Genomic DNA, 13,323 nt, shown 5'->3' on the forward strand with positions numbered 1-13,323 from the left:
TGGGTAGTGCAGAGAAAGTAAAGGTATGGGGAGGAAGGCAGTGCTTTGCAAGGAGCATGCTAGCAAAATAATGCAATAGTGGATTAGGAAAGAGTGATATTGTAGAAGAATGGGCCGAAAAGGTCAGGTTATGATAGTACAAGAATGGATTTAAATATTAGTGGAATTTGGAGAGAGAAATAGACTGAGGGCAGGGCTGGGTACAGCATGTATCTTCATAGAAGAATAACTTTGTAGAAGTTATTTCAATTAACTGTCCTCCTCCCTCATTCTAACAAGTTTGGAGTATACATTTTGATTCAGGATGCCCCATATGAACCCTCCAAGAAGAAAAGCAATATTGGTTTCCAACATGAAAAAAATCTTTCTTAGAAGTAAATGTTGTTGATGACAAACTGTGCCAGTCAAGGGAGCTGAAACCTTAATTCACAGAAAACAAGTATATTATTAGATGGGGATGTTGCAGTGTGTATAAAGTGCCTTGACACTGATAAAAAGATTTTGCCTCACAGGCTAAGAGAGCATTTTAGTGTTCATGTCCTTGTTATTCTGGGCCCCTTTTACAAGATAGCTGACAAGGGTGCCAATTATGCTAGTGGATAACTGTCAGCATTGCAGAGAGGGAAAAAGCTCCTGTGAGACTGCCACCTCACCCTTGTAAGTTATTGAACAGCTGTCAAAAACAACTACATTCTGATAATGCTAGAGTTATCTAGATTTGAACTAGTGACCCAGAGAATAAAGTTGATGGATTCCATTATCAGGTTTGGGCTGCTGGTTGGCTTCTCTTCAAAATGATCCATAGTACACATGGACTTCATTACCTCAAATATGTTTTGAATATAAACTCATTCTTGCTCTCCAAAAGAAATTTATCACTGGTTTAAGTGGATAATTGTTTTATATTGTTAGTTCTATTATATTCCTTTATATTGTTATTTATTTTATATTGTTAGTTTTATATTGTTATTTTTGTATTATATTATGTTGTGAGCCGCCCCGAGGCTTCGGCAAATGGGGCGGCATAGAAATATTTTAATAAATAAATAAATGTTTAAATAAATAAATAAATAAATAATGGGAGAGTCTCAAATCTATCCCTCAGGATGCAGAGAGTCAATACTAATGTTATAAGCCAGTGTTATATATCAAGGTCAAAACAAATATTATGAACTTTTCATTTTGTGCTGTATTACTGCAAGATGCTTAACGACAACTGACTGGTTCAGATTATATGGATCTCATTGATTGCCCATAAGGGGTGAAAAGTGAGAGCCTGACCTCACTCTGATATTACTAGCTGTTCACCTAGGACATAACAGTTGATCATTATCTGTATGCATAGGTCCATATTGTGTAGTTGACAGGGGAAAGTTGGGAATCATCTACATGATCTCAGCTTACATGTGTTGATGCTGATGCTAATTTAATGTTGTTCCTTGAATAAGCAGAGAGTAACATTGGGAGTGGGGCAGGAAAATCAAATCAAGGGGAGTCACTGTGTGCTCTTGCTTCTGCTGCTCAAGGTGATTAGGTGAATGAGATATCTGATCTAACATCCACCGCTTTCTTTAAAGGCATAATGACATGTTGCTGCCAAGAATTGGTCAGCAGCTTGTGGCCCATGCATATGGTTTGGCCTACAACTCCATAAGTCCTAGCCAGATTAGTCTATGGTGATACGTGGTGGGAATTGTAGGCCAAAAGAACTGTATGGCCACAAGTTGTCCAACCTTGTGACAACTAAACCTTCTTAGTTCAAGAAAAGGAACTTTTCTGTTCTCACTGATTATATCACATTGAGTTGCCTTGTCTAAATATCTGCATTTGTTTTATTGGTGGGTCTTTTGCATGCTTGCATACTTGGGTCCCTGTTACTCATCCTCTCTCCCTCTCCCTCTCCCTCTCCCTCTCCCTCTCCCTCTCCCTCTCTCTCTGTATCGATTAGAATGGCAAACCTAAAGATTGAACTGTCTAAGTTTGAAAGTGAAGCTTGGCCTGGAGTTTTGGATATTGAGAAGGAAAAGTTGATGCTGATTAATGAAAAGGAAGAGCTTCTGAAAGAGCTTCAGTTTGTCACCCCATGTAAATGCACCCAAGATGAATTGGAACATCTGGAAACAGAAAGAAAAAGGCTGGAAGAGGAGCTATCTGTGAAAAGCACACCTACTGATGAACTTACAGAGAGGTATTTCTTCCTCTTCCTGCTATGAAGTAATTTTTTTTCAGTTTAATGTTTGTGCTCATTGTAGAGATTGAGCTGTTCCCTGATTGGCTATTTTCCTTCAGTAGCTATTCTGTGCAATTTTAATTGAATTTATTATTAGTCCACTGGGTAGTAATGTAAAGAAACATTCACATCATGACAGAATCCACAGAGTTCATGTTATTCTAAGCACACTGTTGCTCAATTTGTGACCAGCATGAAAATACCTAGTCCTGATGATGAATAGCTGAAGAAACCTAGGAAAGTGCAATACATTATCGACAGGTCTTCTGATAAGCATATAAAAAAAGTCATCCTGGGTATGACCAAGGGTCCATCTAGCCAACCATTTGTTTATGCAGTGTGCAAGCAGTAACCCATGGAAGACACATAAGTAAGACATGAATGCAACAATACTGCCCCACCTATGATCCTCCACAATTGGTGTACATAGGCATACTGCTTCTGATACTGGAAATAGCATACAGCCATCAGGACTAATGTTATAACCTTATTCTGCATTAATTTGTCCAGTCCCTTTTTAGAGTCATCCAAATTGGTGGTTATCACTACATCTTGTGGAGATGATTTCCATAGTTTTACTATGTGCTATGTGAAGTACGTCCTTTAATCTGTCCTGATTATTCCACAAATCAGCTTTATGGGATAACCTGGGGTTCTAGTGTTATGAGAAAATGTCTGCAAATGTTTTTTTCTCACACCAAGCATAATATTATACTATCATGTCTTCCCTTAGTTGACTTTTTCCTAAACCGTCTCATATATTATCATCATCTTTCCTCATGGGCAGCTGCTGCAGCCCTTTATAAATTGGCAATTTATGTCATTTGACGGGCAGGAGAAACACTAAGGCAATTCTTTATGCTACTCCCACTTGATTGGATGCCCAAAATCCTTCAAGTTCAGAGGATGGCTGGTGCACTCAGTTACCTATTTCTGCACATTTTCCAATATTTCTGATACCCTTTCATAGGTGCAGTGACCAGAACTGTAGACAGTGTTCCAAGTGTGGCTGTACTTGAATAATGAGAATACAATATTGACAGTTTTATTTTCAGTCTTCTTCCTAATTATGCCTTACGTGGAGTTTGCCTTTTTCACAGCAGCCACACACTGCATTGACATTTTCAGTGAGCTGTCTGCCACAACTCCATGATCTCTTTCTTAGTTAGTTATGTCTGACTCAGCTTATACTTGAAGCAGGATTGATTAATTAATTAATTAGCCTCAATGTGCATCACTTAACACATGCTTACACTTAACACATGGATTTGCTATTTGGATGCCCATCCTCCCAGTTTGGAGATCACCTCTAGTTGCTCCTCACAATCTCCTTGTGTTTTAACTACCCTAAAACATTTGGTGTTATCACCAAATGTGGCCACTTAATTGGTCACTCCTAAATCCAGCCTGTATATGCATAGGCTGAAAATCATTGGTCCTAATACTAATCCTTGTAAACAGTAGGACTCCACTGTTTACATTCCTCCATCGGGAGAATTACCATTTATCCAGTCACTGATCCATAATTGGACCTCTCCTCTTATCTCATGGCTTCTAATTTTGGTCAGGAGTCTTTGGTGAGGAATTTCATCTAAAGTCATTTAAAGGTTCAAAATAGTGTCTACCAGATCACCACTGTCCAGATGTTTACTGAAAGTCTCAAAGAACTCTAAAAGGTTAGTGAGACTGGACTTACCTTTCTGGAAACCGTGCTGAATCTTCCTCAGCAGGATAAGTCCTACATATTTACTAATTTTGCTTTTAATAATTATTTCAATCAATTTACCTGGAACAGATGTTAAGTAACTGGCCTGGAGTTTCCATACCCACCCACCCCCATCCTTTAAAAAAGAAATGGTGTCATGTTGGCCATTCTCTAGTTCCCTGGTTTTAGGGACATATTTGAGCTCTTTAAGAGCTTTCAGGTTGTCAGTAAGGTAGAGGATTCGTTTTTGTTCACTACTATCTGCCTTAAATTCTCATATTAGCTTCCTGAATACATAAGAATCTGTCCTGTAATCTTTGCTGCAGAGACAGATGAAAATAATTTATTCAGTTTCTATGCAATCTCATTAACCTTCTTTTTGTGCACCTTTAATTGCATTATTATCTAATGGTCAAACTGCCTCTCTAGCCATTCTTTCTCGTCTGTTACATTTATTTTTTTAATTTGTTGGCCTTGATGTTGTTAGCAAAATGTTCTTTTGCATCTTTTATCATCTGCCTTCTTCTCACTAATAGCTTCTTTGACTACTTGTTAGCCATGTCAGTAACCTCTTGGACTTTATGCCAGCTTTTCTAACTTGTGGTATATATATTCTGAGCTTCTTTTATTATGGCTTTCAGTAGTCTCTAAGCATTTTAAAGGGATAGAACCCTCTTGAGCCACCTTTACAAAATCCTTTTTATCAGTTCCCTTATTTTAGATAGGTTTCCTCTTTTGAAGTCAAATGTGACTGAACTGGACCTTTTGGTATTCTTCCACTTAAAAGTATATTGAATGTGATGAAAGCACTGTAGTCAATGTTTCTGATTAGTTCAACATCATCCACCTACCCATCCACCAACTTATCTGTCTCTCTGAGCTTCTCCGGGTCAGGAACCTTGGCTTCAAAAGAATGAACTTGAGAAACACGTGGTTTTTAAAAAGGTTTTTAAGGTTTCATATGCCACCTACCCTTGCTAGGTTCAGACATTGTGACAACCCTTGCCTGGCAAGGATAGTTCTTCGTTGTGGCCTTTGTGCATCACACATATGGGTGCTGCACCTGCGCAGTGCCTAGGCTGGAAGATTAGAAAGCTAACAGTTTTTGGCGGGAAAAAGCTCTGCTCCCCTCCCCCCACAGTATAAATAGAGTGGAGCGTCCGCCATTTTACTCAGTCTTTGCAACCGCCGTCCGCTGTGCCTCGTGCCTGTTCGTCTCTCGCTTAGATTTCCGCCTTGTGCTCCTAACGGTTATACCTTGTTCTACTTACCTCGTTCCTCGTTATATTCCCAGTTCTTTCTTCTCTTCCTCGTTGTAGGTTTTTCTTCTCTCTAAAAAAAACCCAAAAATATTATTCGTACCCTCTGTACTATCATCTCTTTCTTCTTTTTCGCGATGGCACAGTGGGCTGCATTCTGCAAGTGCAGTGAGTGCGGCTCCAAAATGTCTCCCGCTGACTCGCATGACTTATGCCTCCTTTGCCTCGGTGAGGGGCATAGGACTGACAAGTGCGGGCATTGCCTGGCCTTACTAAACAGGCCAGGGAGAATAGGGAGAATCGTCTCCATAAGTTGCTTTGGGATCAGGCCTTGCTCCAATCAGACCAGTTGGTCCCAAGGCCTACCCCTTCCTCGGCTGTACCACCGCAGCGCTCCGCCTCTGCTTCAGTCGCGCCCTCTAATATTATCTTACTCTCTTTACTATCTTCTTCCCATTCGTCTTCCCGATGGCGCAGCGAGCGGCTTTCCACAAATGTTCTCAATGTGGGTCGAAGATGTCTCCTACCGACCCACACGATCTGTGTCTTCTCTGCTTGGGCGAGGGGCACAGAACCGACAAGTGCAGCCATGATCAGGCCTTTACCAAACAGGCACACAAAAATCGTGAGAACCGCCTGAAGAAGATGCTGTGGGACCAGGCCCTCATGCAATCCAACCAAATGGCCGCTAAGCCTGCTTTGGCTTCCGCCGTGCCTCCACTACGTCCATCAGCTGATGGCGCCCCTGTTGTGGAGGCCCAGCAACTTCTTTCTTCTCCTCATAAGAAAAAGGAGAAGAGGAAACATGGAGGATCCGATAAATCCTCTGGCCATAAAAAGCCAAGGAAAGATAAATTGGATAAGATGACCCACAAGCCTAGGAAACTTGATCAAGTGCGACACAGTGATTCGGGTTCGTCAATGCCATTGGTCCCAATGGCCATAACAGTACCGACGCCAACAGGCCCGTCACTGCAGATTGCAATGCAGGTGACTCCACCAGGGTCCCCTAGAAGGGTCACACACTCGGTGCATTCGTCCCCCGAGCAACCTGAAATGCCATTACATGAATCCATCTCTGATGGTGAGATTCATGATTCCCTCCAGTGGTGCATTCGCCAACACCGATGCAGCATCCTGGACCATCCACAGGACTGGTCTCCCATCAATCACGGCACCGACGTCACTCCCCAGAACAAGTCCTGGAGGAATGGGACCAGCCCCGATACAGCAGTCATTGCGGAGTCTGGGATAACTACCCGTCCTTCGCCTACTATCCGTCAGCTCGGGACCGGACGCTTTCTCCGGTACCAAGAGGGGCACCATCCACCTCCAGGCTGATGAGATCGGGACACCCCACTTCACCAGTGGATTCCTCTTCCAGTGGTCTGCTGCAATACAGAACCGACTCGGACAAATCTGAAGTGGCGTCGACCTTGCCCGATGTAGCCGTCACAACTCAGGGGCCAGGATCACCGGAGGAACCCCATGTTACCTTCGGAGATCTGATGGTGAGACTTGTCTGGTCACTAGAGATCGAAGCCCAGCACCATATCGATCCTAGCACCGACAAGTTTTATGACATCATGAGGGGTGAACAATCTGCAGCCATCATCCTGCCTCTGATTATGACCCTCCGTCAGGCCATGGTGCAGCCTTGGGATCTACCGACTCAACCACAACCTACGTCGCGTTAGTATGAAGCGATGTACCAAGTTCAGGAGAAGGACATACCATTTCTTCTGGCACGAGTGTTCATCAAAGAAGCTATGCAGTTCTCTATTCGGCAACTGTCGACAGCGAGACACCACATTGACTCTGACTCCAGGGCTCTGGTCGGTGCCATCTCCCTCCATCGCCATGCATGGCTTCAGAGCTGCAATTTCCCTGAGGAAATGAAGCGATGAATCGAGGAGATGCCATTTGATGGTTCCGGCCTGTTCCACTCGAGGACGGACCACAAGCTCAAGTCTATCCATGAGTCCAGGATGACCGCTTGTCGGATGGAGGTTCCAGTTCAGTCCTGATGTAAGTGGTCCTGGTCCTGTCCGTCTTACAAACCGCAGCAGTACTCCCAGTTTCCTGGTAGGCAACAATTCCAACCCAGTCAGTAGCGTCGGAAGCAACCTCCACAGCAACGCTTCCAGCAGGGCCACCGCTGCTTTGACTCGGAGAAGCGTCAATGCTGACAGGCCCAGCAAACCTCTCCTCTTCTCCTACACCCACCCTCCCCTCTCCCTTTTGGGGATCAGTTGCAAAGTCGACTCCCCATTTGGGAGTCCATCACATCTGATCGGTGGGTTTTATCCATTATCCAGCTCAGATACAGAATAGAATTCGACATCATTCCTCCGTTGGGTCTGATCCGTTTTACACCACGCTCATCGGTGCTAGTAGACGAAGTTCACCAATTGCTTCATAAAGGAGCAATCTGACAGCTTACACGTTCTGAGGGACTTCATGGATTCTATTCAAGATATTTTACTGTCCCTAAGCAGGACAGTGGTCTCCGTCCAATCCTAGATTTATGGGATATTAATAGGTTTATAAAGCTTAAGAAGTTTTGGATGACTACTCTTCAAAATATCCTTCCATTGCTGAGGAGAGAGGATGGTTCGCCTCCCTGGACTTGAGAGATGCGTACTTCCATATTTCTGTCCACCCCTCCCATAGGCAACTCTTACGGTTTACAGTTGGTTCTGTCATATTCGAGTTCAGTGTTCTTCCGTTCGGACTAGCCACTGCACCATGGGTATTCACTAAATGTATGGCCCCAGTGTGTGCGCACCTTTGACTTCAGGGTATCCAAGTGTACCCTTACCTGGACGACTGGCCAATAGTTTCCCCGACCCGGGAAGGTCTTCTTTCAGCCGTGGATATAACTTACACTCTTCTGGAGGATTTGGAACTGTGCGTTAATTGTGAAAAATCGTCCCTTGTTCCTTCACAGGTGATCGATTTCATTGGAGCACGTCTCTACTCCACCCTAGCGAGAGCATTTCTTCCTCTGGGTCGACGAGACAATCTGTGCTCATGGATCCATCGAACTTGACAAGACAGGACTGTTCCGGCTCTTTCGATCCAGAAGCTCCTTGGTCACATGGCCACTTCAGTTGCCACAGTCCCCCATGCCAGACTTCAACTGCAACCACTTCAGTTATACTTCAACAAGATGTTCCACCCACAACGGGATCCGCCCAGCAAACCAGTTCACCTCCCGCTGTCTGTCCTGCGCACGTTATCATGGTGGACAGTTCCAAACAATCTGAATGTGGGTGTTCCATTCCGTCCACCTCATCCAACTCTGACTCTCTATACCGACACATCGCTGATCGGTTGGGGAGCGATGTGTGCAGGGCTTCGAACACAGGGCACTTGGGACCAACAGGAATCTGTCAAACACATCAACTATCTCGAACTTCTGGTCATCTTCAAAGCCCTCCGATCTTTCGAGGGTACACTCCAGCGACATGTGGTTCAAGTTACATCCGGCAACGTTGTTGTTGTGTTCTATGTGAACAAACAAGGCAGCATGAAATCCACTTCTCTAGCTCATCTGTTGATGAAGATTTGGGACTGGTGCATCTCGAAAGATATTACTCTTCTGGCGGTTCACCTAGCTGGTACCGAAAACGAGGAAGCCGATTTGTTGAGCAGGCGAATGTCAACGACTCACGAATGGGAGCTGGATTGACAGATTTGCAATCAGCTTTTCCTCCACTGGGGACACCCAGACATAGACTTGTTCGCTACCCACAAGAACAGGGTATGCGAAGCGTACTGCTCCCAGGCCGGCATTGGGCCGGGCTCAACAGGGGACGCTCTGATGGTTCCGTGGGCCAACGTCACTTTTTACGCCTTCTCTCCAATTCCACTGGTAACGAAGGTTATATCAAAGATTGTTCACGACAATGCTACGGAATCCTCATCACACCTTGGTGGACCCGTCAAGCATGGTTCTCCACCCTTTTCCAACTGTCCAACAACAATTTTCTCTGTATGCCGTTGATACCTAATTTGATAATGCAGCAAGATGGAGCTGTTCATTACCCGGACTTGACTTCATTGAGCCTCACAGCCTGGCAAATCCACTGACTCACGATACCGACTCTGTACCGACGATTTCACGGCCACTTCAACTTGCCAGTTATGGAACCGATACAGCACTTGTTCACTCAGATCCGATAGACCATGCCTCAGGGTCGAGTACCCTCAATCCAGATATCCAGCACATTCTCAAATCTGCTTTAAGACCTTCAACGCGAAGATCCTATGCAGCAGTGGCTTCGATTCACCTCTTTCGCAGAATCCAATTCGTTTGTCGCCTCGTCGGCCTCTATTGAGAAAATCCTGCAGTTTCTTCTGGAGCTACATCACTCGGGACTTAAACCTTCATCCATCAAGGTCTATACAGCTGCGATCTCCCACTACCGCAGTTCTATGCAGGGCTCATCAGTCTTTTCTCAATCAATTATTAAAAGATTCATCAAAGGACTACAGAATCTCCATCCAACAATTCATCCTGTCATGCCTACTTGGAGCCTCTCAGTTGTTCTTCAAGCACTCACCAGAGCCCCTTTCGAACCTCTGGCAACTATAGACTTACGTCTCCTATCTTGGAAGACTGCCTTTCTGGTAGCCATCACATCAGCTCGAAGAGCTAATGAACTTTGTGCTCTTCGGGTAGACCCCTCTTATTTGAACTTCCATAAAGAGAAAGTTGTTCTTCATACTGATTCGACGTTCTTGCCCAAAGTAGCTAGTCCATTCCATATTAATCAGGACATTGTTTACTGGCCTTCTTTCCATCACCTTCGAACCCGAATGAAAGATCGCTACATGCCCTTGATGTGTGCTGTTGCTTAGCATTCTACAGATCGCATAAAGAATCTCTTCGGAAATCCAACCGCCTCTTTGTGAAGTATTCTGAGCAGGACACAGGCTCCCCTGTAACTTCACAGAGGCTTTCGAAATGGATTGTGCAAACAATTGAGCTGGCATATCAACTTGCCAAAATTGACTTACCTGTTGTTCCGAGGGGACACTCAACGAGAGCATTAGCAGCCTCCTGTGCCTTTGCTGCAGGAATTCCAATCCAGGACATCTGTAAAGCTACAACTTGGGCTGCCCCGTGCACTTTTGCCAGGCATTATTGCCTTGATGTGCGTGCCAGACAAGACTGCTCCTTCAGTAGGGCAGTCCTCTCCGCTGTCCTTCGATGATGACACCACCTTCCTCCAACTCTGGTAAGCTTGTTAGTCACCCATATGTGTGATGCACAGAGGCCACAACGAAGAAAGGCAGGTTGCTTACCTGTAACTGTCGTTCTTCGAGTGGCCATCTGTGCATTCACACAACCCACTCGGTGTCGGTGAGTGGATGCTTATTCGGTACCATGTTCTTATCTTGGTATTCATGGTCCCTACCGAATCTATTGTAATATTGCTCACTCCCGCGAGGGGGCAAATGTCCGGTCTACAATAGACTGAGAAAATGGTGGACACTCCATTCCATTTATAGCATTGAGGGGAAGGGAGCGGAGTTTTCCCGCCAAAAACCATTAGCTTTGTAATCTTTCCGACCTTAGGCACTGCGTAGGTGCAGCACCCATATGTGTGAATGCACAGATGGCCACTCGAAGAACAACAGTTACAGGTAAGCAATCTGCCTTTCCGTACGGCCCGGGAAGCGATTCATCAGTGGGGAAATTAGTGCAGCATGAATATCCCTATAAAATGTGCACTGCAGGAGGACGTGCTCCATAGTTTCTATCTGTCCCATACCACAGGGGCAGAGGCGCTTTGACCAGGGGATCTTTTTATACCGCCCCTCCAAAACTGCTGGGGGGAGTCCATTAAGGTGGGCCAAGGTAAAAGCCCTTCTGTGATTGTGCAGTTTCATTTGTTTGAGATAGGGTGCAGCTATTGCAAAGTGTCTATAGTCTTCCCTACGATAGAATTCTGGAGCACTATTGAGATCACTTTGTCTTCAATGCCTGCTATGTGCCGCTTGATGGTTTCCTTTGCCTGTTCAAAGCCCATATTTAGTAGAATCTGCAGGGGAAGGCCCAAGAGAGCTATTTTCTGCTTGACTGATTTAATCCAATTGGATTTGAAATCGTCTTGCAAAATTAGTGGAGCAAGGCCAACTGGAAAGTATACCAATCTGAGCCTGTGTGCAAGGATATTGACTCCAGTTTTAACTATTTTGGTTCATCTTCACTTTTAGGGAAATTCTCTTGCTCCAAACTCCCTGTCTCATATACCCACTCTTGCTGGTCACATCTCAGACCTGGTTATTTTTCCATGATGCTTTGTCTCTAATCTTGATTTTTAGGGCACTTCCAGATAGAGTGTTCCGATCAAAGGCATTGTGTAAATATTCTGTCTTATCCTCCTTAATGAATTTCTTTCTGGTAAGGGAAAAGATGTAAGAAACAATGGAAAGCACAGGAGAATTGCAAGTTGAAGATAGTATGATGTGGACTTTGCATACATTCTGAGGGCCAAGCAGGGCAATTGCACAATAAAAGCCTCCTTGACCCTTTTAATACAATTTACAATTATCTGCTTCTTAATTCTCTTTATACTTGAGTTTTTCTACATGTAGGATTTAGGATTTGATTCCCATCTCACAATCTTAAAATTGCTGTCAATCAATGGAATTGATCCAGTCTTAGTCATACCTAATTGGTAACACTTAAATTAGTCATGACTAATTGACATCTTATTGATTTCAGTGGGTCTGTCTAAGTGTAACTAACTGGCTGTTTAACCCAATTGCTTTTGTCCTGTTTATTTCCATTTTCATTTGGGGCTCCTCCCAGTTCTCTTCTTTACTTCCTTTCATTAACTCTTATATGCATCCTCTTGACAACCTGATTTCTGCTTTTGACCTGCAATGTTTCTCTTCCCATATTCTTATTAATATTTCAAAGAGTGCGTATGCATAGCTACTTGGAGGTAAGTCCCATTGAACTCAAAGCAGCTTACTCACAGGTAAGTGCACATAGGATCGCAACTGTCTTGCCTTGAAATTATGACTGCCCAGTTCTCAGAACATTATCTTGAATTTAATACAGGGGACAAAGTTTCTCCCCTTAACCTTCCCTATCACCATTTCTTTCAGTCTCTTCCACAAGCGTTAAAGTATTATATTTTGATGTGACAATTTATTTCTCAGTTTGCATAACTGCATTAACTAAGATTTGTCAGAAATCTCTAATAATATTTGTCTTTTTATCTATTGTTTGTACCACAAACCCTTATTCATACCCAAATTCTGTGTTGTGTTAATTATTGAATGTTTTGATCATCTCTTCCATTTCTCATGGTAAGCAATTACCTTTGCTCTCAGCTGCTCATCTCATGTACTTTTCTTTCTTTGCACTTCAGTCATTTTGCATCTACAGATATTTCATTTCATTGACTTCCTCCACTGTTTTGCTTTAAGTTTAAATGTCTTCTTTTAACCTGTAAGCAAGTTTCTTTGTGGTCTTGCTCCTTGTTTTATCCTGTTTTTAACTCCATTTTATCTTTTTATTATTATTCTTTTCTATTCCTTGGTTAATTCCTGCATTCTTTAACTTTTTCCTTTTTTTAACTTTCTCTCCCCAGTAGGGCAGAGTTTGTTCCAACTGCATTCACCTTTTGTCTCATGTCCCTCTTTTTTAATTTTTAGACTGTGAAGCTGCAGATGGGAGTTTGTGTTTTTTTATTTCTGTAAATCTCATAATGCATTTTAGGGACTTTCATATCATAAAGGAAGCATTTGTAGGAGGAAGGGAATAGGCCTGAGGGTTGACCTGAGATTGGTAAAACATGAATACCTGCATATTAAGGGTGGCAGACCAATTCAGGTCTTGACTCTTAGAACAGCCTTCCCCAACATTGTTCCTTCCAGATATGTTTGGACTGCAGCACCCAGAATTCCTAGTCAATAACCCCCCCAGAGGGGAATTCTGGGAGTTGTGGTCCAAATGCCTCTGAAGGCCACCAGGTTGGAGAAGGCTGGCCTAGAATCCAGTGGAGCAAAGGAATACATAACTGTATGCAGGATCTACCTATCATTTCTGAAGTGTAGTCTGTCAGTAGTTTGTGAATAATATCAATGTGATTATTCTAAGGCAT

The 13,323-nt window shown here is 43.6% G+C and overlaps 1 protein-coding gene across 1 annotated transcript in view; it reads left to right on the forward strand.

The window, feature by feature from the left end:
* Window positions 1-1,949: 1,949 nt before the first annotated feature.
* Window positions 1,950-13,323, forward strand: part of WWC2 (WW and C2 domain containing 2) — a 58,213-nt gene continuing 46,839 nt past the window's right edge. Inside the window, exon 1 of the mRNA XM_044449890.1 lies at window positions 1,950-2,188. Within this exon, the coding sequence (XP_044305825.1) occupies window positions 1,950-2,188 (239 nt within the window). The remainder of the gene's footprint in view (window positions 2,189-13,323) is intronic.

This window comes from Varanus komodoensis, unplaced genomic scaffold, assembly GCF_004798865.1.
Source record: "Varanus komodoensis strain SLA01 unplaced genomic scaffold, ASM479886v1 scaffold61, whole genome shotgun sequence".
Classification (NCBI taxonomy): domain Eukaryota; kingdom Metazoa; phylum Chordata; class Lepidosauria; order Squamata; family Varanidae; genus Varanus; species Varanus komodoensis.